Below are 26951 nucleotides of genomic sequence, written 5' to 3'. Positions count from 1 at the left end.
GGCCTACAGCCCAGCACACTGTTTCATGAAACTGAAACTGGAGCACTAGGCTGAGGAAATAACTGGGTAGATGAAGAAGGGAAACTAGAGGGGAGGCCAGGTGTGGGAAGCCCAGATCTCCTGTAGCATAAATGGCCACAGGAGCCCATCTTTGCACTTTTTGGAACTTATCCACCCAGTTCCCTTGTCTCACAAATCCCAGCCAGTTCTACTAACAGGGCCCAGACCTTTACTAGACGTAGGGCACACTGGCAGAAATGTGGAACTTGGCCTCTGGGTTGAAATCTTTTTCTGACCGAGGAATAGGTGGGCACAGGCTCTGGTACTTCAACCTGGTGGGAGAGAGATGGGGGCTTGGCCATGGATCCTGGAAGGTTCTCAGAGCCTTTTCTTGTTTGAAGTATGTTTGTAGTTCAGCCAATCTGTGCTGGCTTGAGATTCAGTGCATTTTCCTTGACCAGACAAGTAAAAACACATGGATTCAGAACTCAGAAATTGCACTAACAGTGACTGGGCATGTCCCTCTCTCTCAAAGCTGGCATGGTCTCTGTGGAGATGCCATCAAAGGACCAAGTGAGGTCAGGTCCTTGCTTGCATCTATCCTATGGGGTCAGAGTGTGGACCAAGAAACAGGTCATCTTACTTAAACAGTGCTAAGAAGAAAATAGAAAGCCCTGGTGTAGTGGCACAAGCCATTAATCCCAGCCTGGTCTACAGAGAAAGTTCCAGGACAGCCAGGGCTACACAAAGAAACCCTGTCAAAAAAAAAAAAAACAAAAAACAAAAAAAACAAAGCTGGGTTGATTGTTTTAAAGGTTGGGGGAAGGGCTCTTGCATAGCATGTTTAAGACCCTGTGTTCAACCTTCAATATCAAAAAGTAAATTAAGTAATTATATAAAGCCTTTCCTGTCCCTAGAAGGTTAGGGATTAGGGTGTAAACATTTATTGGTATTGCAGCAGGAGGGCTTTTGGGGGGGGGGGTGTTGACAGGGTTTCTTAGTATAACACCTGACTGTCCTGGCCTGGAACTCTAGACCAGGCTGGTCTCGAACTCACAGAGATCCACTTGCTTCTACCCCCCCAAGTCCTGGGATTAAAGGCGTCTGCCAGAACTACCTGGCACAGCCTTTGTTTTCTTATCGCCTTATTTAGTAATCAGCTCAGTTCCTACCTGGAAATAATAGATGTATCTATGTATGTGCTCTTTGGGAAAAGAAACAAGACCTGATGAGAGCACCACCTTCTGGCTGGGAAGATCTATGCTGTTTTTGTGAGAAACTACCAACACTTGAGGAAACAGGACAAGGAAGTGAGCATTGCAAAATACCTCAAGAAGAGCAGGCTTGTGAACACAGAATATCAGAACTTGGTGAACCGGAGACGCAGTCTTTAGTCACATTTCATTTTCTTTGAGGAAGCAGTATTTTAAGATGGAGTTAATCAATTTATATTTCCCTTTTATTTACCTAATAAAATAACCATACCTACTTTGATTATAGCAATTTAGTTTTATATAAATGGAAAATGGGACATCCTATAGCTGAATGAGTCTATTGCTTTATTTTGAGACAGATTATCACAATGCCTCAGACTAGTGACCAACCCTCTTTCCTTAGCCTCCTAAGTGCTGGGATTATATAAATGAGAGCTACATGCCCAGAATTTTTTAAATATTCCCATCCCTTTCTTTAGGTCTTCTAGTCAATCTAGTTTGTTTTAATTTTCAGTACTTGTGTATATAGGCAGGCACTCTACCACTGAGCTACAGCCCCAGCACATGTTCAGATTTTTTACTTTTCTCATGTCCTAGGGTAACTAACTATTCAGAAGTATGTATATTCAGACCAACAATGCCTAGGAATTTATATTGTCCACTGATTGGGGAATTTAACAGGCTCTTGCTCATTTTATAGAAGTGGTTAAAAGAAAATACAGTAAAGTTCTGGTAAGTGTGAATCTGCTTGATGAGGTATCACTGTAGCTTTAACTAACCTTGAACTTGAAGGAGTCCTTCTGCCTCTGCCTCCTGGTTTGTTTTTTGGGGGGAGAGGGGGTTTCAAGACAGGGCTTCTCTATGGCTTTGGAGGCTGTCCTGGAACTAGCTATTGTAGACCAGGATGGTCTCAAACTCACAGAGATCTGCCTACCTCTGTCTCCTGGCTGTCTCTGCCTCCTGAATCCTGGGATACACCATCATATTCGGCTGTTTAGTATATTTCTTTTAGGAGTTAGGATAGGTGAATTCCTCCTCCTTGTTAGCTAGCCCTTTGATTTGCCTTATCTTCCATCTCACTCTGAGAGAGAGGTGGGGAGGGGAGAGCACAGCTGTGTGTACTGAAATCAAACCCAGGACTTTGTAAATCCTAGAAAAATGCTCTGCAAATGAACTATAGCCTTGAACCTTTCACCCTCATTATATCCATATCCTCTGGACCCTAACAGATCTTAGGTTTTTTTGTTTCATTTTTTTTAAAGTCTATATCTAACCTTTTCTGTTTTTGACTAAGAATAAGCCTTTTTTAGTGCTCAGTAAGTCTTGTTATTAGTTCCACAGTTCTGAGAGGGAAACAGGTCCTAGATTGTGGTCAGTAGTTGGTAGCAAGAACTCATTATGCTATTTTAGTATGTTTTTAAAATCTCCTAAAGGAGCTGGAGTAAAAGCCATTGCTGTTCCTGCAGAGGGCTCAGAATCTAGTTCCCAACACCCACATGCTGACTTATAACCATTAACTACCTCCAGGGGATTGGATACCCTATTCTAGCCTCTGAAGACACTAGGTACACAAACACAATGCATATATGTACAAAAACACTCATGTGTATAAAATAAAAATTAATTTTTTTAAGTGTACCACTAAAAGTGACCTGTTTTTTGTTTTTAACAAAGAAGAGAGCTAGAAAGTAGAGCTAGACCAACACAGAAGCTGTAGTCAGATGGCATACATTTCTTTTAATGTGTGTCTGTGTCTTTGTCTGTCTGGGTGTGGGTGTGAATGCTCACAGGGGCCAGAGCAGCCATCAGATCTCTTGGAGCTGTGCTTTACAGGCCTTTATGAGCCACCTACCTGTTTGGTATTCTGTGCTCCAAAATCTAGTCCTGTAATGGATTAATAAGTGCTTTTACCCCAGCCATCTATCTAGCCTTAGCACACCCTTTCTTGTTTGTTTTTGTGTTTTGCTGAAGGTAACATTCTAAAATTTATTTATAAATTTATTAATGTAAATAATAACTAATTCTTTTTTTTTTTTTTTTTTTTTTTGGAGGGGGTTTCAAGAGAGGTTTCTCTGTGTAGCTTTGGTTGTCCTGGAACTCACTGTTTAGACCAGACTAGCCTCTACCTCACAGAGATCCACCTCCCTCCACTTCTTGATGCTGGCTCATAATAGTCATAAAAATGATACATGTTATAGTTTTAGCTTGGCCCTATGACCACTGAACATTTTCTTTTCCATGTTGTAGTAGTGGATACTATGAAAAATTGCCCTTTTACCCTAGAATTCCTTTTTGTTAATTAAAATTTTTTCTTTGTATTTTTATATGGGTTTTGTTGTTGTTGTTGTTGTTTGAGTTTTTAAAAAGGGCTTCTCTGTGTATCCCTGGCTCTCCCGCTTTAATCGACCAACCAGGCTAGCCTTGAACTCACAGAGATCCTCCTGCCTTTGCCTTCCCAGTGCTGGGATTAAAGGCATGCGCCACTGTCTGGCCTAAAAATGTTTTCCCCATAGTTATATTCTTTTCTCTCTTTGAGCTCCTTCTAGGTCCTCCCTATCTTCATAGCCAACCAGCTTCATGTTCTTTCTCTCTCTCAAAAAAAAAATCCAAAAATTAAGAGAACAAAATAAAAAGCACACATAAAAACGTGAAGTCCATTTTCTGTTGGCCAACTAACTACTCTGGGGCTTGGGGTATGCCCTGGGGTGTGGTTGATAGACCCAGTGACACTCCATTGGAGAAAACAGATTTTCTCTTTATCATAGGGTATCCATTGCAAATAGCTTTTTGCTTAGGAGTGGGACTTTGTGTCTGCTTCTGCTTCTCAATACTGAAATTTTGTGTAGTTAGGACCATTGTGTAGATCTTATGCAAGCTGTCACAATCTATGAGTTCACATGTGTACCAATCTTTTCGTGTCTGGAAGATGCTCTTGGCTTGAAATTGTCTACCACTTCTGTTGTTTGGAGCAGTTCTGTGTTTTCTTCCTCATAGATATTTGAGGGGAAAAGAGTTTGATAAAAACGTATTTAGGGCCAACTGCCCTAAAATCTCCCACTCAGCACATTTTCCATTTGTGGGCTCTGTGTTAATTACTATCCACTGCAAAAAGAAGCATCTCTGATGAAGGTTGAGTGATGTTCTGATCTATGAGTGTAGCAGTGTGTCATTAGGAATCATTTAGTTGATATGTTCCTTTAGCAGAATAGTAGTGGTAGGTTTTCCACTACTACTATTAAGGTTAGTGACCTGTAAGATCTCAGATTCTTGACTATTTTAGCAATATCAGGTATGGGTTCTATCTCGTGGAGTAGGCCTTAAATCTATTTTTTGTTTTGCTTTAAGTGGTTGCATACGTCCATTAATTACATTTGGGCTACTATTTCACAAGTATATATTTCAGGCAGGTTGCTTTCTTTTTTTGTGGGATTGGATAGGGTTTTTTTTTTTTTTTTTTTTTTTGAGACAGTGTCTCTCTCACGTAGCCAGGTCTCCAACTCCCTATGAGGATGGCATGGTGGCCTACACTTGGAAACAGGTGGATCTCTGTGAGTTGAAGGCCAGCTGGGTCTACATAGCAAGTTCCAGGACAGCCAGAGCTACATAATAGACCCCATCTCAAACAAACAAAACACCTCCAGATTTGAGGGGCCTGGAGAGTTGGCTCAGTTGTTAAAGGACCTGAGTTCAGTTCCCAGCACTTATTTTGATCCAAAAGCATCTGAAGTTCTGTAGATACCTACACTATATGCACTTATCTTACACACAGAGACACATGTGTATATATAATTTAAAAATAAGTTTTTGTTGTTTTTTAAAAACAAAGTGTGGATGCTAATATCTTTAATCTCAGCATCTAGTGGTTTAGTCAAGATAAATCACATCAAGTCTAAAGCCACCTGTTTAAAAACTGAATATATTGCTGGGTGGTGATCACTCATGCCTTTAGTCCCAGCACTTAGGAAGCAGAGGTAGGTAAATCTGAACCTTCAGGCAACCTAGTCTACAGATCGAGTTCCAGGGCAGCCAGGGCTACACAGGGAAACCCTATCTAAAAAAACATAAGTAACGATCTTAGTAATTAGAACACAACATTAGGTGACTTGCTCTGAGTTTAAGACCAGCCTCTAGTACATATTAGCTTTCCTTGATTGGGTGGAGGAGTAAACTTTATTGATGACTACCAATATCATAGAACAAATTAAGAAAACCTAAATAAGGCCAGGTGGTGATGGTGGCACATGCCTTTAATCCCAGTGCTCGGGAGGCAGAAGCAGATAGATCTCTGAGTTTGAGGTCAGCCTGGTCTACAGAGTGAGTTTCAGGACAGGCTCCAAAACTATAGAGAAACCCTGTTTCAAAAAAACCAAAAAAGAAAACCTAAATAGGGCTTGGTGGTGTAGCTTGAGTATATGTAGCAAGTATATGGCCTGGGTTCAGTCTATAACACTACCCCCCAACCCCCAAAAAAAAGAAAGAAAAAAGAGAGGAAAGAAGAAAAGAGGAGAGAGATACGTGTTCATGTACTAAAGTACTCTGTCCATGAGAATGTCCTCAATTGATCTGTATTCAACGCAGTACTACAGTTGTTTATTTTTATGGTTTTGGAGTTTTGGTTACTTGGTTGGTGTGGGATTTTGTTTGTTTGTTTTTTATCAGGTAGCAAGGAATTGAGCTTGGGCCAGCCTGGTGTACATAGCAAGAGGTCCAGGCCAGCAAAGGCTACATAGAGAGATCCAATAGATAGATGGATAGATGGACAGATGGACAGATGGTTAAATGCAGAGGCAGTAGTATAGACCAGAAATATACTGTAAGCTTGGTTTGATTTTTTTTTTTTCTCACAAAACCATGAAAGATAATTACACAGTCTTTAGTAAATAAGCACTAGATGTTAGGGTACAATGGAAGAATGGTTTAAAGTTTATAGGAAAACAATTGTAACCTTAGAAATTATTTTCCTAAGAAATTACTAAAGTACTTAATTCTTGGGTAAATATAAATTAACTTAGAGCCAGGCAAGCCAGTCCACACCTACAGTCACAGCTATTCAGGAGGCTAAATCAGGAGGACCACTAAGGAATTTGGAGGCCAATCTGAGCAACATAGTAAGACTTTGTCTTCGAGGGTGTTGGGTGTATGATAAAAACAGTAGTGAGGAAATAAAAAGTTATAATTAGTTTTCTAGTAATTAACATTAACTAGTCAGCTTTAAATGAAAACAGATAATCAGGGCTGGAGAGATGGGTTAGTTAAGAGCACTGGCTGTTCTCCCAGAGGACCCAGGTTCAGTTCCCAGCACCCACATGGCAGTTCACAGTTGTCTGTGCTCCAGTTCCAGGAGTTCTGTTACTTTCATGCACATAAAATAAAAGTTAAAAAAATGTTTTCTGGTTTTTCTAGGCAGGGTTTGTCTGTGGCTTTGGAGGCTGTCCTAGAACTAGCTCTTGTAGACCAGGCTGGTCTCAAACTCACAGAGATCCTCCTGCCTCCCAAGTGCTGGGATTAAAGACATGTGCCGCCGCCACCACCCAGCACAATAAATTGTTTTTTTAAAACATGGATAATCAAAAGACAATATGATAGAGCTCTAGAGCAAGGAGGATGGCATAGCTTGTACTGGGAGAAATAATAATACTATGTCGCCAGCGAGCAGAGGGTGTCACAGAACCAACATAGGCCCTGTGGGAGTGTAAGTAATTGCTGACCAAGTACATCATGCTTGTACATGTAAAAAGAAGTAGGTTTAAATAAAAGAAGAATTGAAATAGGATGTTCATAGTCTGCCACACCAATAAGACTCACATGGAAAGTCTTCCATCAATATAACAATAGGTATCATATTTTTACCCCCACTGTAAATAAAATTCCAATTTGGTAACAGTATTTACTTACGAATAGTATAAACATCAATAACGTTAACTTAAGTGGGTCTTCCATATGACAACCTCTGCCTTGTGAGATGGGGTGAGACTGCTTGTTAAGCCAGAGAGGTATGTGACATAGGTATCTTGACCTTTGGAGACTCAGTGACTGAACCACCCTTCAAGGAGAGAGGAGCCCAGAGGCCAGGCTTTTGAACTAACCTGCACTGTTTTGTGTTTCTTACAGATGTTCCCACAAGCCTGCACTTCCAGAGCATGCTGAAGTCTCAGTGGCAAAACAAGCCTTTTGACAAGATCAAACCTACCAAAAAGTTTTCACTTAAGCACAGAGCACCCATGCCGTGCAGTCTATCAGATCCAGTTCGTAAAGACAGGCATAAGTTGGTCAGCTCCTTCCTTACAACAGCCAGTAAGTTTCAGAGAACTAAGGACTCTTCTACAATCACTATTGTTGTATTTTATACCTTTTATATTCGCTGGTTACTGGTTTGCTATGCCAGTGTTCTGGGATTGGAAAAAGCATCTAGTTACCTAATACAAATTCAACTCACAACTTACCTACCTTATCTGCTTGTTTTGGATGCTCTCAAGTAGACTTTGGAAGCTATTTCAAACAAGTGAAACCTCAAATGTTCAGTGAACAGCCAGTAATAACCTGATACTGGGTCTACCTGTGGGCAGGTTGGCTTGTATAGCCTGGTGTTAACATTTCTGCTTGTGACTCCCTGTCCCTGTCCTAGCTATTGTACTATTAACTAGAAGATTGAGTCCCAAAGACTGTTGTGCTGCCTTGGGTGTATAGCATTGGCCTAAGGATAACTGAAGAGCTCAGAACTCAAATAAGATTTGAGTGAATGTACTTCACAGCTCTTTTTTGTTCCCCTCTTCAGAGCTGTCCCATCACCAAACCCGACCTGACAGGACCCACAGGCAGCACTTAGACGATGTGGGGGCTGTGCCCATGGTGGAGCGAGTGACAGCTCCAAAAGCAGAGCGCTTGCTCAATCTACCGCCACCTGTGCATGACCCAAACCACAGCAAAATGAGAGTGCGAGACCATTCATCTGAGAGAAGTGAAGGTAGGGCCAGGCCCAGTACCTCTATCTGCATTGGCACTTGCTCAGAGCTTTCTGGGACAGCCCAAGCTTCTCTTAAAAGCCCCTACCCAAGCTTTGTTCCTTACTTTCTAGAAAGGCATGGTAGGGGGCACTATTGCTTCTAAATGCAGGTCACTTCTTACTGCCCGGTCCCTTATTTCCCATCAAGTAGTTGCTGCAGCTTTTTAATCCTTTAGGCTTAAACAAGCTTCCCCCCCCTCCCCTGGAGTGAATTGCTGGCATTCCTAACATACGTTAGAAGTAGAACTGGTTATAATATCTATTTAGCTATGTATTATTCCTTTCTGTTGATTTTTTGCAGTGTTGAAGCATCACACAGACATGAGCAGTTCAAGCTACTTGACAGCTACTCACCATCCACCACACAGTCCCCTAGTGAGACAGCTCTCCACCTCATCAGACACCTCCACACCCACCAGCTCTAGCTCACAAGTTGGAGCCAGCACTTCTGTAAGTACCTGTGTGGAGTTGATAGGACATTCTACAGATTACAGGGTACTCAAAGTGTCTCTATAGACCAATGTAGAGTATAATACTTGACCCTCTGCAAAGTTTTCTTGGAGTTGTTTTTCATAGTAAAAAATGAATCTCTGCTGAGGTGAGGAATGGGTAGAAAGTTTGCTGTGTGGTTTTTGTTGTTGATGCTGAGTTTGGTTGGTTGGTATTTATTTTTTCAGGAGAGTAGTACTAGGGTATTGTTCATAGTTAGCAAGGTCTGCCTTGCCTACTAGAAGGTCTAGACCCTTGATCTAGAGGCAGGTTCTCTGAAGGTGTTTGTTACTGTTCAGGATCTTTCCACCCAGAACTTGAATATCATGACCCTAATCTTTTTAGGCATTCAAGACAACAGTCAGTTTGCTTGTTTCTACTATTGGTGAATGGCAGTGGGATGCTAAGACTGAACAGTAGTGGTGAAAGGAAAAAGCAGAATGCATGCTTTTCCAGGTATACAGAGCAGATGTATGATTCAGCAGGTTACTGTGGCAGTACTTAACATTTAGTACATGCATAGGGGAAGTCCATTTAAGGCATACTCAACTACATTATACACCACCAGACCCCGTTTAGGAATCTATTTACATAGTCTAATTAAACACATACCTATAGCAGCTGAATATAGTTAGCCAAGCAACTCTTTTATCGTAATCACAGTAACAAGTGTAACCATCCAAATTAGTAATATTAAATTCTGGTGCCGTGATGTTTACTAAACACTTCTACTACTGGACTTGATGTCCACGGGTCTGTAATTTTAGCACTTAAGAGGCTGAGGCAAATGGATCAGTACACATACATGCCATCCCATTTAATACGGTCCTTTGATAAATACAAAGTATTAATGAGTCCTGATTTTGTGGACACAAAACCTAAGGCTTCATGGGGTTGAGTGTATTTAATAAAGTGAGGTAGCTTGTGAGGATTGTGATTCAAACGCTTGTAGTCTGAACTACAGAGTTAGCTCTTACAGTACACCACAGCCTTGGCCTGAGAAAAGGGGTGTTGTAGAAGCTCTAAGCTCTCAATGTGCTCACTCTGCTCCTGGAATCAGGTAACATTGTTCTTTTCTCTTAGAAATCAGCCTGCCCTTTCCAGGTAGTCTTCTTCCTTCACTTCTTTACTCACAGATTTTGTCTGAGTAAGTGTATGGTATTCCTCCCACACTCAGACCAAACAGTAGCAAAGGGTTTCACATAATCAGATGATAGAGAAGAGAATAATTCTCATAAAATTTGAACTCTAAGGTTTAGGACTTGGTAAATCAGCTCCCCCCCCCCCCCCCAACTGTCAGCACTGGTAAGTCTAGAGAGTGTTGACTTAGAACTAGATCATTTGGAATTTAGCCTTACTAAATACAGACTTTATGCACAGCGCTGTGCTAATCCTTGGCTCTTTGAGACAAAGTTTCTGTATGTAGTCCTGGCTGTCCTGTAGCTCACTAGCATCAAACTCACTGAAATCCTCCTGCCTCTGCCTTCCAAACGCTTAGGTTAAAGGTGTGAGCCACCACACCCAGCTTCTTGGAATTTTTATTGTCTCATTTATTCAGGGAATCAGGATATAAATAATAAACAGAGTGATATGCCAAATTTAGGTTGAGAAGCAAGTTGGTAACTGTACATAATGGGCAGGACTGGGGCTTTTAGGGTACTTGTAGCTGTGCTTCACAATGATCATTGTATTAAAATCATCTTAGAGGTCTTTAAACAAATTGTGTTTGTTTTGTCTGTCTTGAAATTCAGTAGCTTTAAAAAAAATCCTTAGAACAATATATAAACTAGATATGGTGGCACTTAGGGCAAGTTAGGCAGAGTCTTCCTGTTTCTATTGTGAAACCAGATTTAGAAATGGCTGGCTGTTCTAAATGCTGCCACCCTCCCCACCTTTCTGGCTCTAAATAGGAACCAGTAGTTAAAGTGGATTGAATGAGTGCTAGCAGAATAGGGTGTCCACGTGGGGAGTACAGGCCAGAGGCCTGAAATGTCTTTGAGAAATACATAGCTGCGTCTAGCAGGGGTTTCAGTCTTGACCAAAATAGAAAGCTGTCTCTCCCAAGGCTCCTTCAAGACTCTTTCTTGTGTGGGCCATGGAACTTCAGGCAAGATATGATAGTGCCAGAAGCCTTTGGTCACTAATGTTTACTTGCAGAACTCAGCCAGACAAGAGTTTCAAAAATCTCAACCATTTTAGTTAAGCTATGACCCAAAATTTGTGAGTTAGTGAGTCTAGTATTACTGATAAAGAAGGAAATTGAAAATTATGATGACCTGAAATCATTCATGGTGCCATTTGAAATCCTGTTGTGTTTTGTGTTTGTTTGTTTGTTTGTTTGGGTTTTTAAAAATATTATTACAGTGTCTTAAGATGATGGAATGAATAAATTATCTTACCTTCCAAGGATATATAGTAGTTGGTGAGAGGTTGTAATTCATCTTCCTTACCCCTCCCTTGTGGGCTGACCACACTTGGTTTAGGTATGAATGTAGCTCTTGAGTGTTTCCAGCTGTATTGTTGCCATGACAACATGTTTGTCATCCCACTGTTTCCTTATGGCCCCTCACAGCTCAGCCCCTCACAGGCTGTTTCAGGAGAAGGTATTTGCTCTCTGGGAAGAAGCAGCTAAGAGTTTTTCTTCTGTCTAGTAGACTTGGTCATTTGCATCTTTGCTTTTTATTCATTCTGTCTGACTTTTTGAGACAGGGTTTCTCTATGTAGCTCTGGCTGTTCTAGAACTTGCTGTGTAGACCAGGCTACACTTAAACTCACAGAGATCTGCCCACATCTGTTTCCCAAGTGCTGGGATTAAAGATCTACAGCACCACACCTGGTTTTATTCATTATTAGTTTTCTATCTACCATGGATATCCAACTCTGCTTTTGTTATTGGACCCTTGAAAGCTATTTCCCCAAAGGTTTAAGGTTTCCCACTTACTGTGGAGCACATTTCCTTTTGTGGGGGGTACGGAAGCTATAGACAAGTCCTTTTCTGTTTCCTTCCACTCTTCTGTTTCCCCCAAAATAATAGAAAGATGAGAGTTATGTGAGGGCTGAGAAAGTGGTTGGTACAGACTTAGCTGAAGAGTTGAGATCCTCAAGAGGAAGGTATTTTCATGGCACCTAAGGTAAGATGGTTTGTTAAGGTGAACCTGCCCTTTGAGCCTCTTTTCTGGTGAGAGAAATCAATGCTTTTAACTAGTCACCACTAAGTCTAAACAGTCTAAACATTGTATTTAAGAGCCAGAGTTGTTGACAAAGGAAAGGGGGTAAAACAGATTTTGTGTGTGTGTTTTGCCTGCGTGTATATATGTGCACCGCGTGTATATATATACCTTATGGCTGCAGAGGTCAGTAAAGGATGTGATCTCCCTAAACTGGGTTACAGACAGTAGTGAGCCACTATGTTGGTGCTAGAAACTAAACCCTGGTCTTCTCCAAGAGCAACCAGTGCTCTTAACCATAGAGCAAGTTCTCCAGCTCTGAAACAGGGATTTTAGGATTTTAAAGAGGAGTGCTAGAATGAAGGAATAGGAACTCCCACTTTGGCTGTAGATCTAGGATGCCCATCTATAAAATCTAGGAATTCTAGAGGGAGTCTTGTGAAATGGGATTTACTCCTGGGGCCAGCACCTGGTATTCCCCATCCCCCTAAAAACTCTGCTGCCAGAGACAATTGGTTTTAGATACACATTGATGCTGTGGTGGCTACTGCTACCCCAGGACCTGTGTGCATGTTCATCCTGCCCTATGACTGATTTTAAGTTTGTAGCATTGTACCTCCCTTGAAACTTAAATTTTTGTCTTACAGCAGCCAGTGAGGAGGAGAAGGGGAGAGAGCTCATTTGATATTAATAACATTGTCATCCCAATGTCTGTTGCTGCAACAACTCGTGTGGAGAAACTACAATACAAAGAAATCCTTACTCCCAGGTAGACGCCCTACTTAATCATCTCCTTTCCCTCTCTTCCTATTATCCTATATCCTTTTTCTCTTCTAACCAAGCAGTTCCTATCCAAGATGTTTTCTTTTTCAAAGAAGAGTCTGGAGCCAGGCATGAATCCACACTTGTATTCCCAGCTCCCCAGAATGAACAGTGGGCTATATAGGTCTTCAAAAACAACAATTAAAAAGGGTCAACAGACATGGTAGCTCATGCCTATAATACCATACTTTGGGAGGCTGAAGCTAGACAGTCATTGCCAGGTTCAAAGCCCTATATTGGGGGTCGCTTCTTATCAGGCATGGATGGTTCATATCTACAGTCTTAGCAATTGGGTGACTAACTGAAGCTGGTGGATTGACATGGGGCTGTGACTAGCTTGGACTACATAGTGAAACTGCTGTTCAAAAATGCAAGAGCAAATAAGAGTGTTGGGGGAGTTAGTGGAGCAGTGCAGGAGTCTGCCAACTCAAGGTCACAACCTGGCAGGCTACCCAGACTGTGTGTTTTTAAAATACTGAGTGTGTTATCTCAATATCAAACTAGATTTCTTTCTTTTTTTTTTTGAGGCCGGGTTTCTCTGTGTAATAGTCCCGGGTGTCCTAGAACTCACTTTTGTAGACCAGACTGGCCTCAAACTCAGAGAGATCTACCTGTTTCTGCCTCCCAAGTGCTGGGATTAAAGGCGTGACCCGGCTCTTATAAATCTTTATTTCCAGCCTCTAGAGGCTAGCTAGAACATATGTCATACGGTGTCATCTATGGTACCAATCCACAGACTAAATTAAACAGTTAAATTTTTATTTTAGTTTGACAGTCTTACCAGCCCCAATTCCAAGCTCAGTTTTCTGCTTCTGTTTCTGGCCTTTGTGTGTATTTATATGTAGGGCTTCATTTAGAAGCAGGAGATTCATAGCCTGCCTACAATCTCATGATTTTCTTTCTTTTTTTATAATTCTTCCTGGGTTTTACAGCTGGCGAGAGGTTGATCTTCAGTCTCTGAAGGGGAGTCCTGATGAAGAGAATGAGGAGGTAATACCATAGTTATACTGTCTTAGAGGAATACACACACACCAGTCATGGGTACACCGATCATGGGTACAAACACGTAAGACATGGGGTGTTGAATTTGAGCTCATTGTATTCTGTCTCTTAACTAGAAGTCTCTGCAACAGGGTGAGACGGGTTCTAGAATTTCTCTGCCACTTCATAACCTTAGCTTCTATGGGGGGGTGGGCAGAGATATCAATGAAACTGCTCTGTTGCAGATCGAGGACCTATCTGATGCAGCCTTTGCCGCCCTGCATGCCAAATGTGAGGAGATGGAGAGGGCAAGATGGCTGTGGACCACAAGTGTGCCACCCCAGCGTCGTGGCAGCAGGTAATGGACGGCACAGATTCCCAGAATTGGGGGGGGGGGGGCATGAGAGACAATGGGAATGTAAGCCAGGGAATGTATGGTTACAGTATTGGTTGTCGTGATGATTTAGCCAGGGGAGTTTAGAAGTCCTCACAGTTGATCCTCGTTTTGGTGAGGACTGCTTTTGTAATTTTAACTTTAGATGGCTCAGTGGGTTGAAAGTGCTTGCCCTCCAAGTCTGATGAACCGAAGTTCAATCACTGAAACCTACAGTAGAAGGAAAGGACCATTACCTAAAAGTTGTCCTTTTACCTCCATTTCTTATACTGCACCATGGTGCTTGTCTCTCTCTCTCCCTCTCCCTCCCTCCCCTCCCACCCCCAGTGACAGGAGACCACCTGTTTTTCTTTGACTTGTTTTTCTCTTAGGCTCATAGCTACTCACAGCCCTTAGCTGTCATGTTTAATACCTTCCTATATGGGTAAAAGTGGGAGCAAGTGAAATTAATGGATCTTAGAAGAATATCACTGCTGTCAGTTCGAATTGACTGCTTTGGTGTAGATGCTTTTTTCCTAACTCCTCCTCTTCCTACCCCCTAGAAAGAAACAGAAAAAAATGCCCATGAAACCAGGTTCTCACTTATTTGTGTATTCCTTGGTTCATAGGTCTTACAGGTCATCAGACGGCCGGACCACCCCACAGTTGGGCAGTGCCAACCCCTCCACTCCACAGCCTGCCTCTCCTGACGTCAGTAGTAGCCACTCTCTGTCAGAGTTCTCCCACGGTCAATCTCCTAGGAGTCCCATTAGCCCAGAACTGCACTCAGCCCCCCTCACCCCCGTGGCTCGGGACAGTTTGCGGCACTTGGCCAATGAAGACACCCGTTGCTCCACACCAGAGCTGGGGCTAGATGAACAGGTGAGGGGGTGTCCCCTTTAAATGAGAAGAGAGTATGAGAGGGGGTGGGAGGTACTGAAGAAAGAGCTTTCCTCTCCATTGTGTTGGAGTGCAGTGGAAGTGTGCTGGTCATTGTTCAAAGGGTACCCACCTGGGGAGGGGTCTTCTTAAATTCTCCCAATAATAGTAGACAGACTGGTTATTGATGCTGGGCCTTAAGTTTGAGGGCAGGGCCTTGGTGCAGGAAATGAGCTGAAACTAGGTCTTCATCATTTGATCATCTTGTTTGTCCACAGTCTGTCCAACCATGGGAGCGGCGGACCTTCCCTCTGGCCTACAGTCCCCAGGCAGAATGTGAGGAGCAGCTGGATGCACAGGACATAGCAGCCCGCTACACTCGCCGCACCTCAGGCAGCAAGACTGGCCGGGAGACAGAGGTGGCACCCACCTCACCTCCTGTTGTCCCCCTCAAGAGTAGGCATCTGGCAGCAACAGTTGCAGCTCAGCGCCCAACTCACAGATGAATGGGAAATGAGACTATACAGACTCACTACTATTGGCATTAAAGCTTCAGAAATCTCTGCGTTTGATATTCAAACATCATATGCTGGAATTTTCACAGTTTTTAGTGAATTTAAGGAATTTAGATCCTTCTTTGGTTGGTTTGGTTTTGTTGTTTCTGTTTTCTTGTTTTGTTTTCATGTCACACCTGAGCACTTCCTCCAGTTGGCAGACAAGTTCAGGAAGAGACCCTGTTGGCCTGGTCCTGCATATCCTCTGCACTGTTGGATCACTGGACTTCCCATTGTTAGATGATCACCCTTTCCCTTGCACCTGTGGGGTAGGGTGGACCAGTCAGATGGCAGCAGGTGGAAAGCTCCAAGTCAGCACAGCCTCCTTAGGTTAGGTTGGGATAGAGCAAGAGCAGTCTGGGCTCTTAACCTTCCCACCAATCTGAGGCGTGGCTAGCCCTACCTGGGCACCCCTCCTTGGTCTTATGTGCTAGAACACCATCTAGCCAGCTTCTTTGTTCTGTCAGCCAGTTCTTCTCACTGAACTCTGGGCCAGCAGTACAGCTAACTTCTTGTCACCTGGACCTTGAAGACCTATTTTCAGTTTCATCTGCATTTGGTTCTCCATCTTGGCTCCTTGAATGCAGTACCCTGCTGCAGCTGCTCAGGTCACCCTATTCTACCCTTCCCCATCTTCCTCTCCCATCCATGCACACAGACACGTTAGTCCTTCCACTCCTAGCATCTATGACGGTAGGGTTTGGACTGCTTAACCCATTCCCACTCCCCTACAAACTAGGAAGTCTGTGGAGAACACAGCATCATTTCTGTATCATGTTTTCACTGAGTAGTTCACACACGTCATGTTTCTTTCATATCCCCGTCAGACAGTCACTTAGACTCTCCCTCTTCTCCGCTCCCCTTGCCTGTGGAACACTGTCTGGTCCTAGCTGTGGTTTCCATTGTTCCCCACCAACCTCCTGTTAGCCTTGTGCCTGTCTCATGTATAATCACATCACCAAAAAAGGGGAGGGGGAAAGGAATTTTCTTTTTCTGCCATTTTATAATCGTACAAAAATAGTAGGCAGACTGCTTAATGGTTGGGGTTTTTTCACAATTTTCAACATTAGTGATTTTTTTTCTGTTTGCAAGTTAAAAGGTTTGTCATTGTTTCTTTAAACAACAATAATGCACCATATCCCTATGCATAAAGTGCTTCTTCTATTTATAAGGTTGAAAATTCTGAATAACCCTTTTAGCATTGTAAAAAAAACAAAAAAGACAAAATTTTAAAAAAACTTGTATTTTGTAAATATTTTCTTTTCCTGCTTTGAGCTGTGTAATGGCAGCAAACATGTAGCTGTCTTTGTTCTATAGAAATGCTTTTCTTCAGAGAAGCTGATCTTTGTTAATGTCTTGATTCTGTTCGCAAAGCACAGACTAGTGCTTTAAAAAAAAAGGAAGGAAAAATGAAAAAAATAATAAAAAAAAGATACAGAAAGTTATGTGTCATACTTTTCTTGATATGCTGGACTGTGTGTGTTTGGCAAAGGTGGCAGCCCCAGCATTCTCTGGGGTTAGGAGACTTGCTGTGTGGGTGTTTTGAAGGGTGTTTCACTAAGTTAAGAAATACCATCTGCTCTTGAGTGAAGCAACTGATTCTAGTCATTGTTCTTTAAGAGGTAAGCGGTATAGAATTTCAAATTTCTCTAATGGGGAACTGTGAAGACATTTTAAGATTGAAAATCTAAGAATTATCATGACCTTGACATTATCAGAGAACTCAGAATAAGGGAGATGACTCAGTGAATGAAATGCACAGTATGATATCCTGAGTTCGAATATAAAGCCAGGCACCTGCAACCCCAGTGTTCTATGTGAGATGAAAGACTGGTACCCAAGAATCCCTAGCAGCAGTGAGGAAGTCAGGTAACATGGCACATGCACAGGAGAACAAATGTCTCAAGGACAGACACCCAAGGTAGTCCTCTGGCCACATGCTATAGCATTCAATACAACTGGGGTTGAGGATGTATGATATATTGCTTAGTTGATACACTGCCTAAGCATGCATTAACAGCATAGTGTTACCCCTATAATCCCAGTACTCAGGAGGCTCAAAGGTTGTCTCAAAAAAACAAAATCCACGTTGCTTCTTTTTGTTTTCCTTCAAGATACTACCAACAAGAAGCTGCCCTATTCCTTCCTAGCAGAAATACTTCATCTGTAGTAAGGTTGTGAGGTATAAGGCTGCAGCACACATGTATGCATGCTGGGTTTGCAGCTTGATCTTCAGCCCCAAGCCCCTCCACTTAAGTTCTGGGGATGAAGGGTCTCATACACCTCATCCCAAACTTCTTCGGTTCAAGGGAACTGGCACAGATCTTGGGAATTCTGGAATGTAGCCTTGTGAGTTCAGCCCGAGAGTACTGATTGTCTGAGGGTAGTTTGTCAACACTAGGGTGTGAAAATGAACCAGGCAAGTCTGTACTCTGTGCGTTTAGGACCCCTTCACTCCACTGTCTGGCTTTTAGTTTCATTTCCTGTTCTGAATTTTCTGAATAAGCATGAGAAAGAACTTACAAACTCTTTGTTTTCTTGTACTTGGAACTCATGAACAGAGATTTTGTTTAATCAGTAATAACTTTATTTCCAAATTCACTTTTACAGCAACAGTCAGTGTAAATTGTTTGTTAAAACACAGTACACTATATGGACATTCACAGACAGGAAGCTAAGCTAAAATGATTCCATGTGTTGTCGTACCCCCACCCCCACCCTCAAAATCACCAAAGAAATCATGGGACTTAGAAGCACTGGAGATCATGCCCAGCACAGTAACTGCACAGGCGACAGACAGTCCATCAGGAGGGTGAGACTGAGATGATGCCCAAAGTAACCCTTCCAGAAGCCAGAAGTGTGAAGGCTCAAAGTCACAGACCTAGAGTTGGTCACCACCTCTGCCCTTGTACCCATTTACTTTTCTGGAAAACACACTAAAGTCAAGGAAGAGGTCTTGTGGTGTAGGCTGTGGATCTGAAGCCTGCCCAGAGATGATACTGATGTGTCAATGGCTTAGAGGGAAGGAAGCCAGGGTTTTAATGAAGGCTCTGGATGCCACAAGAAGGCAGCAGGAAAGAGTAGTTCATAGATTCCTACACAAACCTGGGAACTAACCCTGGCTGGGAAGGCAGGGAACTAGCTGACTGCCTCTGCCTTGGAAAAACCTGTCAGTGGGACAGCCAAGCCTCCAGGCTGAATGGCACCTCTCCTCTCTAGCAAGTGATCAAAGTCATGAACAAGGCTGCAGACAGCTACACTCGGAGGCTTTCCTTTGCCCATGTGAACTATCTTAACATGTTCCTCTTCCCCTCTCCCTCCCCCCCCCCCAGCACAAGCAATCTCAAACAGGATAGTCTTACCATTGAAGTCGTTTTAAATAGAACTATTGATAACGTGAATTCAGGGCTTGGGGGAAACAGGCATATGGTACACCCTATCTGGCCCACCCAAAGATATTAGCTCTCGAGTTGGGAGGCATGGAAAGAAAGGACAGGTGCTAACCCTCTGGGGGATTGTCCTCACTGAAGTCACAAGCCAGAATCTCTTTGTAAACTGCTTATCGGCATTGACCTGATCAATATTTTGGGACTGACCACTCTACAAGAGATAATGGCAGTGTCCCCATTCAAGGATAGGAACTGTAGGCTGGGTAAATGGGTGTAAGATATAAAACCAGGATAGCCATGATGAAGGAACCACAGACCTTCAAACCACACTTCCTTTTTCTGCATCAGACCCTCTATTTAAGGATAGTTGAAGTCCATCAGCTGTGGGGAACCTTGACATAGGTAGGTCTGGGTGCACATTTCTTTAATGGGAAAGGCTGGCTGCTTCCACATTGTCCTTATCTGTTCCCAAGCCAAAAGTGACAGAACTGGGCCTGACGTTCCTAAGCTTCTCCTTAGACCTCTTTCCTGCAGCTGTATGAGATTCGAGGTCAGCGGGCAGACACCTTGGAAACCAAGGGAGTCTCCTAAGATGTCCCCTTCCTCGGTGGGGCAGTCCATCCTAACCCCTGTGATGAGGCAGCCGAGGCTTGGAGAGGGCCCAGGGATGTCTTCTGGAGAGTCATGGGATTTCTAGGGCAACAGCTCTCCCAACTGACACTGATGCCCTTTTCTCTTGTGATGCAGTAGTTATTAGACAGTCTTTCAGGGCTGCTGTGGGACTTGAGGCTGTAAATAGAGAGAACCATCTTCACTCTGCAAAACAGGCCAGCAGGAAGCTCTCCCTGACAGGTGGAGCCGCCTTCTTAGCCACTAGAGTCTAGCTGGCCCTGTGCTTCAGGCCTTGACAGCTAAGAGACCTCCAATGTCATAATCCAGTGTCTGTGAGGTCCCAGATGCAGAGGAAACCCTTCAAAACATGTCCTGGCAGGGAACACTGCACTGGCCTGGAATAGAGTCCCAGTGGAGACAAGACGACCCGGGGCCTCCATCCCTGGTGGCGAACTAGAACCTTTTGACAAATATTTCAAGATACATGCGTCCTTTTTTTTTTTCTTTTTTCTTTTTTTCTTTTCACTATCATAGTCACTCTGGTGAACCCAGACAAACAGACAAATCCAACTACAACGCAACAGGGTGCAGACAGGGAGGAAAGGGCTGTATCTATGGAGATGTCTGGCTGCTCCAGCAGGGCAGGCAGCGCGGCTTCCGTGGCAACTGGAAGAAAAACATTACCAGGGGATTTGTTCCCCAAAATGGGGTATGGAGGGCTGACTACGTGCACGGGACTTAATGGTGGCTGGGCTCTGGGAGGCTAGCGATCACAGTTGGGGTGGAAGCGAAAGATGGGAGGAGTGTGGCCCTGCCCTGGGTTCCTGCCTGCTCACACCAACGCCAGTGCACAGCCACTGACTCGCACAGGGCCCCGGCTTGCTGCCTCCTGCTCAACAGGCCTAGGAGGCAGCCACTATTTAAAGTTAAAAAAAAAAAAAAGCAGACAGAAGTGTGTCCGGGGTCATCTCCAGGCACACTGGTTGGATTTGTGGAACGTAGGACTAGAGACCGAGTCCCAAATCTTTGCCTTCCTAGGACTCCACCTCTTGGTGTAGAGCAGGTGTTACCCACATCTGCCCAGGGGCCAGGGTGGAGGCTGGGGGAGGCCGGGCACTCAGGACAGAGAGACATGATGTGAGAACGGCAGTGACCGGCTCTCGTGGCAGATGTGTGGGCGTGATAGAACAAGTAGAGGGGCTGCAGCGATCACAGGAGGGATGGGAGGCCTGGGACCCTCATCCCAGAATACTGCCCCACGCCCATCCCTCCCACTGCAGAAGTGCCTGAGGACCAGGCTTGAGAACAGGCAGATGTCCCGTAAGAGGCACAAGTCCTTACAAAGAACCGGTTAGCCCTAAAGTCCCAAGTCTATGAAGTGGCCAAAATCATGGCTGCAGTTTAGAACTCAGTAAAGCAGGGTTTTCTGTGAGGAGAGTGGAGCCCTCAGCTCAGGACTCCCTCCCTGCAGAGAGGGAGGAAGAAGCCAGTGCCCTGTGATGTCAAAAGTTAGCCTTCAGAGAACCAATGGACAAGGTGCCACCTTCCAGCCTGCCTTCCTTCTGCCCACTGTCCCGTCTCTCCCCGGGCTGTCCTACAGGACCACAAAGACCCAAGCACTCCCCAGGGCCTAACCACACAGGCAGCTATGCCATCTGGGCCTGCTGCTGGCAGCTGGGGCTGCCTGTCCTTCCCAAGCTACCTGGCAGGAGCCCAGTGTCCCCTCTCCTAGCCTGTCTTCCTCACCTCTCTCCTCCCAACCCAACCATCCCTCAGCCTTCGCCGCCTCAGCCCTTCACATCCACACACGTTAGGGTCACCGCCCACAGCTCCATGGACACACCAAGTTTCAAATCTTCACATCCACGCACATTAGGGTCACCTGCCCACGGCTCCACGAACACACCAAGTTTCAAATCTTTTGTTGCTGTCTCTGTCACTGATGCCCCTAGGATGAGGCTGCGGGCAATCTGTTGCCCTAGTCCCTCAAAACTCCCCAGAAGTAGCCTCCAGAGCCTCCTTCACCCTCTAATACTCAAAAAGGGGGTGGGGTGGGGAGGGAAAATCAATAGCAATCGCCCAAGGAAATGTTGGGTTTGGCCATGTTTTTACATGTTTTTCTTAAAAAATATTTTATTACTAGCCCACACAAATCAATTTGGAAGGATGAAATTTACTTATTCCCATCGCTGGTTTTGAAGTCCCGAGCCGAAGCCGAGGCACAAAAGCAGGTTAGGTGACAAGCCGGTCAGCCGGTCTGTGAGGAGCAGCGGGGAGGGCAGAGGGCGAGGGGCCAGATCATTCTTTTTTTTTCCCACACTCTCACTCTCTCTTCTCTCCACGATTATTGACCACCCCAGGGGCCTGATCACAAACCCTGCTTGGCCAAAGAAGCAGACACTTCATCGGCGAGCGTGGCGAGCTGTGGTGAGTCCACCATGTCGATGCTGCCCGTGGAGGACACGTTGCTGAGGTGACGTGGAGATGTGTCCCCAGACACCACAGGTGACTTGTACACAATTTCTGCTCCATGGTCTGTCTTGGCTTTGGCATTCTCTCGGAAGGTCAGCTTGTGGGTTTCAATCTGTAGGAAGTTAGGGTGAGATGAACAACAACACTGGAGAAACAGACGAGCCCCGGCTGTCTACACACCAGAGGCTATGGTGGGAGGAAACCGCTCTTTTAATTAATTAATTGCATTTATTTTATTTTGATACAGGGTTTCTCTGTGTAGCCCTGGCTGTCCTGGAACTGCTCTGTAGACCAGTGCTGGCCTAGGACTCAGAGTTCTGTCTGCCTCTGCCTCCCGAGGGCTATAAGGCATTCACCACCGCACCTGGCTATTCATTATTCTTGAAACAGGCTCTCTCAAGTAGCACAGGCTGGACTTGAATTCTCTATTCAGCTGAGGAAGACCTTGGACTTTGGATCTTCCTGCCTTGCCCCAGTGCTGGAATCACAGGTATATGCCACCACAGCTAGTTTAGGTAACGGTAGGGGTGAGACCCGCAAGCACTCTACTAATTAACCTGCATCCCCCGGAGCCACCACCTTACTTACTTTTATTGTTTCCAACTAGCAATTATTGTGCACGGTCCATCCCTCACCTGCCTGCCCAATGACAGTGACCATAGCTTCTATGCCCTTTAAATATCCCACACATATAGAAGCATACATGCATGTGTAAGTAAACATATGTGTATTTAACTCATATGGGAGGGCTTTGCACTTTGCTTTTTATATTTAATACTTGCTTCATTCTTGCTTGCTTAGTTTTTATCAATTCATCTATCTATTTACTTTGAGACAGGATACCAATATGTAGCTCTGGCCTGCTTGTAATTAACTATGTAGACCAGTTTGGCTTGGAAATCACAGAGACCTGCCTGCCTATGCCTCCTGAGTGATGGGATTAAAAGCGTGTGCCATCACACCTGGCTCTGTGTGTGTGTGTGTGTGTGTGTGTGTGTGTGTGTGTGTGTGTGTGTGTGTGTGAGCTCCAGCGTATTTGGGGGAGATCAGAGGACAACTTGTGAGAGTTAGTCCTCTCCTTCTAACATCTAGGTCCTGGGAAACAAACTCAGGGCACCAGGCTTGACCACAAGCACCTTCACCCACTGAGCAATCTCACTGGTGTGGTTTGTTTTGTAAGGCTGGCGGGGAATTAGCTGTCCTTATGAGTCCCTCTGTCTCTCAATTTCTGGGATTACAGGCTTAATACTTTTTTATTCCACAGGGAACTTTCTCGTGCTAGTGGCTATTTATTCTATACCATTACAGCATCTGTGCCAAAATCTGTCTCCTCCCTGCTGATGGAAGTGGGGGCAGTTCCATTTCTCCGCAACTACAGACGATGCCGAGTACGAATAACCTTCAGTGACCTTGCACACATCGTTTTACACGTGTATCCTAAAAATGTACCTCTTCACACCACAAGAGGGCACCAGATCTCATCGCAGATGGTCGTGAGCCACGGTGTGGTTGCTGGGAATTGAACTCAGGTCCTCTGGAAGAGCAGCCAGTGCTCTCAACCTCTGAGCTATCTCTCCAGACCCTGCATCCTAAAAATGTAATGACTGTTTATGTGTTTATTTGCTCTGGGATGGAGCCTATAGCTTTACGCATGCTGAAAACATGCTGTACTGAGGCTTCACAACCCTTGCTCTGGACTCTGTTTTCCTAGATTATTGCCAACTTGCTGCTAAAAGCATTGAAGGAGAAGCCACCAAAGAGAAAAGGGCTGGCTATAGAATCACTGATACCAGCAGCCAGCACTACACACATCCTTTGTCACAGGCTATTACGGCATTTCCAGGTGGCACCCATTAGCATATGTGCTACATGTCGTGATCCAAGAAGCCCTTCTTAAGAAGCCATATCACAGGCCTAGGGAGGAAATGGCTTGGTGGGTAGGAATGCTTTCTGTGCAAACACAAAGGGCTGAGGTCAAATCCTCGGCACCCAAGTAAGTAAAAGCAGCAGAGCATGTCTGCGCATGCCTGTAACCTGTAACCTCAGCATTTGGGCATGAAAACAGGTACATCCCAGGAGCTCACTCATAGCCAGCTTAGCAAAAACAGCAAGCTTCCCCTTCAGTGAGAGAGCCTGTCTCAAGGCAGTAAGGTGGACAGTGATAGAGGAAGACACCCTGACGATCTGCTCTGGCTTCTGCATGTATGTACAGAGGTGTGCGCATCTGCATATGCATGTACATGTAACACATACACATGGTGGGGGGTGCAGACACACAATGTGTGTTGGCCAAAGGGAAGCAAAAAGCAGTCCAAGGCACGTGTAACAGTCTCTACATATACGGGGTGGACACAAAATGCCTTAACCTTGTTCTGGGTCCCAGGCTTTGAGCCATGTGTGCACATATGTATGCGACACTCATACAGTATTTCCATACACCTTCTGAGGCCAGAGACCCTTGCTGGGAGCTTGAATGGTGACTAGAGGAAAATCAGGCTTTCATTTAGGCTACATGCATATGCTGTTCTTTTTGGTAAGGAGGGATCTTCTATACTACTGTACTTGAGAGAAGCTTTGATTATAAACCTGTGTGCATGGTAGGGTTGCTCTAATAGTCACACCTGTCCTGGAACTCGCTCTGTAGACCAGGATGCCCTCAAACTCACAGAGATCCATCTGCCTCTGCCTCCCAATTGCTGGGCAAATGCTTGGATTAAAGGCGTGCACCACTATGCCCAGCTGCTTCTGGTCTCATGTGTAGCCCAGGCTGGCACTAGTTCTGGGTAGCTCGGGATAACCTCCACCTGTTTCCAGTTCTCCAGTCCCAGGACACAGGGGCCTTCTTTTGTTTGGATCTCACCCCACTGTCAGGGGCAGGTGTTTCTCTGCAGGAGAAACAGGCCTGAATCAGGCCTCCAAGGAAGTCCCACCTGCCCAGTTTCCTCCAGGGCATAGAGGTTCCCAGGCTGGTGGAGAACTTCCCTTACCCAGGGAATCTCCAGCCTCAGGTCTGCTGTAATGACTCAGACTGAGGTGAAGCCAGGCCTGTGGCTTCCTACGGCACTCTGGGGCCAAGAGGTCCCATATGGGAGCAATGATGAGGCTTTGCATTTAAATTGAGTGCTGTGTGGCAGCTGTGTATTGGGCACTTCAGCAGTCCAACAGGTGCTTCATAGTTTTTTGTTGTTGTTTTTTTTTTGGGGGGGGTTTCGAGACAGGGTTTCTCTGTATTGTTTTGGAGGTTGTTGTCCGGGAACTCTCTCTGTAGACCAGGCTGGCCTCGAACTCACAGAGATCTGCCTGCCTCTGCCTCCCGAATGCTGGAACTAAAGGCGTGCGCCACCAACGCCTGGCCAGGTGCTTCATAGTAATACCAGGGGCTTTACATAAGCAGCAGATGCAGAGACACACAGCTGCAGAAGAAAGCAGGGCGCTGTGGGGACTTGCCGGGCAGGGGACTCCCAGGGGTCATCCAACATGACCAAGCAAAAAGACAGTTGGGCCACCTCGGGTAAGTACCCTTTTTCTTGCTAGGCTGGGTCTGACTCCAGGACGTTCCCTCTGTTCAGGCATTTGCTGGGAGGACCCTGCAGAGGAGGCTGCCTCCACAATATGGGGCCAGGCAAATGTGGAGGTTGTTTATGCTGGAGGAGAAACCAGGGCGGCCCTACAGTCACCCTGTGTTGGGTGCAAGAGGAGCTTGCTCAGAGCACACACTCCTTTGTGTTCCCATACCCTACGCATACTCTCCTCAGCCTGGAGACCAGACACAGCTGGGAATTCAAGGCCCAGCAACCCCAGTGTGGACACTTCTCTTCAGAACCACTGGCTTTGTCTGTCTATTTGGCGAGAATCTCATGTAGCACAGGCTGGCCTGAAACCTAGCACGTAGCCGAGGGTGATCTTGAACTCCTGACCCTCCTGCCTCCACCTGGGATTACAGTTTATGCCCAGGCTATGCAGTGCTGGGGATGGAACCCCGGGCTCTGGGCATGCTGGGCAAGCTCTCTACCAGCTGATCCTCAGCCTCAGGCAGCATCACTGTTTTGTGCTAGCTTTCCCGTAATTAGTGGAAAAGATCTGCCTTTGGTCCCATGCCTTGTCCTTGGTACACTGAGGGGGAGGATCTGTCTCTAGGTAGCCCAGCCTTGTCCACTCCATTAACCCCCACATCCCCATGTGGCCCCCCGATTTGTCCCTCTTTACCTTCTTATTCCCTCCTCCAGGGACGTGGGTGATATTATCCAAGGAGCCAATCTTCGATTGGACTCTGTCCTTGAAGTCCAGCTTCTCAGATTTTACCTCCACCTGGCCACCTCCTGTCACACAACCCACACAAGAGCCTCTTGTCATCTTCTGTGGTCTGGGGGACTTAGCATATATTAAACGAGGTCACAGCCTGCAGAGCAAAGTGCCCGGGGCTGCTGGAGGCATGATAAAAATGAGGTCACGTATCACCACTCTGGAGAGGAGCATTCGCTAATGTGCCCATTCCGACGCCAACAGAGGCGGGCCAGTGATCACAACAGCAGCCCACCCTCTTGGAGTTGCCAGGGCTCTACTTTATCTAGAAGGAGGCCTGGGCACAAGGGAGCCCTTGTAAAGCTTCCAAATCACCTGCCCCATCTCTAATCCAGATATACATTGGGTATTTACTCTGCAAAATCTTCCTCCTGAAATGGTTCAAAGGTACGGGAAGCTTGGCCAGGAGAAGGCATACTGAACTCGAAACTGGATGCCTTCCAGTGGTGATTTTCATATGAACATCCTGTAAGCCACAAACCCCTCAAGACCTAGGAATCCAACTGCATGTCAAATGCACAATGAGGAGAGACCCTAACCCCTCTTCCTCTGTGACTTGGGTCACCACACCAGGGTGTGGCAGGCGGGGAGGTGACCTGTACTGCTCTGTTTAAACACAGTCCCCGTGAGGGTAGGACCACAGCCCAGAGAGGTCTTAGTTATAGCTGCTGATGAAGTGCATGCTGGCCGGGAC

General features: G+C 45.2%; 2 protein-coding genes and 1 long non-coding RNA gene across 28 annotated transcripts in view; 1 reads left to right on the top strand and 2 right to left on the bottom strand.

Moving 5' to 3' along the window:
• Window positions 1-11204, bottom strand: part of LOC121141530 — a 51663-nt gene extending 40459 nt beyond the window's left edge. Inside the window, exon 1 of the long non-coding RNA XR_005878458.1 lies at window positions 11106-11204. This is a non-coding gene — a long non-coding RNA (uncharacterized LOC121141530). The remainder of the gene's footprint in view (window positions 1-11105) is intronic.
• The window catches only part of Kansl1 (KAT8 regulatory NSL complex subunit 1), a 134881-nt gene extending 117958 nt beyond the window's left edge, over window positions 1-16923 (top strand). For 4 of the 6 annotated variants that reach the window (XM_040749862.1, XM_040749859.1, XM_040749861.1 and 1 more), the window contains 8 exons: window positions 7326-7508; window positions 7990-8178; window positions 8519-8667; window positions 12521-12642; window positions 13628-13685; window positions 13922-14034; window positions 14679-14931; window positions 15207-16923. In XM_040749862.1, the coding sequence (XP_040605796.1) occupies window positions 7326-7508; window positions 7990-8178; window positions 8519-8667; window positions 12521-12642; window positions 13628-13685; window positions 13922-14034; window positions 14679-14931; window positions 15207-15434 (1295 nt within the window). In that variant the 3' untranslated portion in view covers window positions 15435-16923. The remainder of the gene's footprint in view (window positions 1-7325; window positions 7509-7989; window positions 8179-8518; window positions 8668-12520; window positions 12643-13627; window positions 13686-13921; window positions 14035-14678; window positions 14932-15206) is intronic. The other 2 variants (XM_040749864.1, XM_040749863.1) reach the window with 1 other exon arrangement.
• A 1128-nt stretch (window positions 16924-18051) lies between these two features.
• Mapt (microtubule associated protein tau) overlaps window positions 18052-26951 on the bottom strand; it is a 96577-nt gene continuing 87677 nt past the window's right edge. For all 21 annotated transcript variants that reach the window (XM_040749865.1, XM_040749869.1, XM_040749867.1 and 18 more), the window contains 2 exons: window positions 26162-26274; window positions 18052-22067 (listed from right to left, as the gene is read on the bottom strand). In XM_040749865.1, the coding sequence (XP_040605799.1) occupies window positions 21852-22067; window positions 26162-26274 (329 nt within the window). In that variant the 3' untranslated portion in view covers window positions 18052-21851. The remainder of the gene's footprint in view (window positions 22068-26161; window positions 26275-26951) is intronic.

The sequence above is a fragment of the Mesocricetus auratus genome, unplaced genomic scaffold (assembly GCF_017639785.1).
Source record: "Mesocricetus auratus isolate SY011 unplaced genomic scaffold, BCM_Maur_2.0 Super-Scaffold_100007, whole genome shotgun sequence".
Taxonomy (NCBI): domain Eukaryota; kingdom Metazoa; phylum Chordata; class Mammalia; order Rodentia; family Cricetidae; genus Mesocricetus; species Mesocricetus auratus.
Note: the sequence above shows the minus strand (reverse complement) of the source record. Positions and strands in the feature narration are given on the sequence as shown.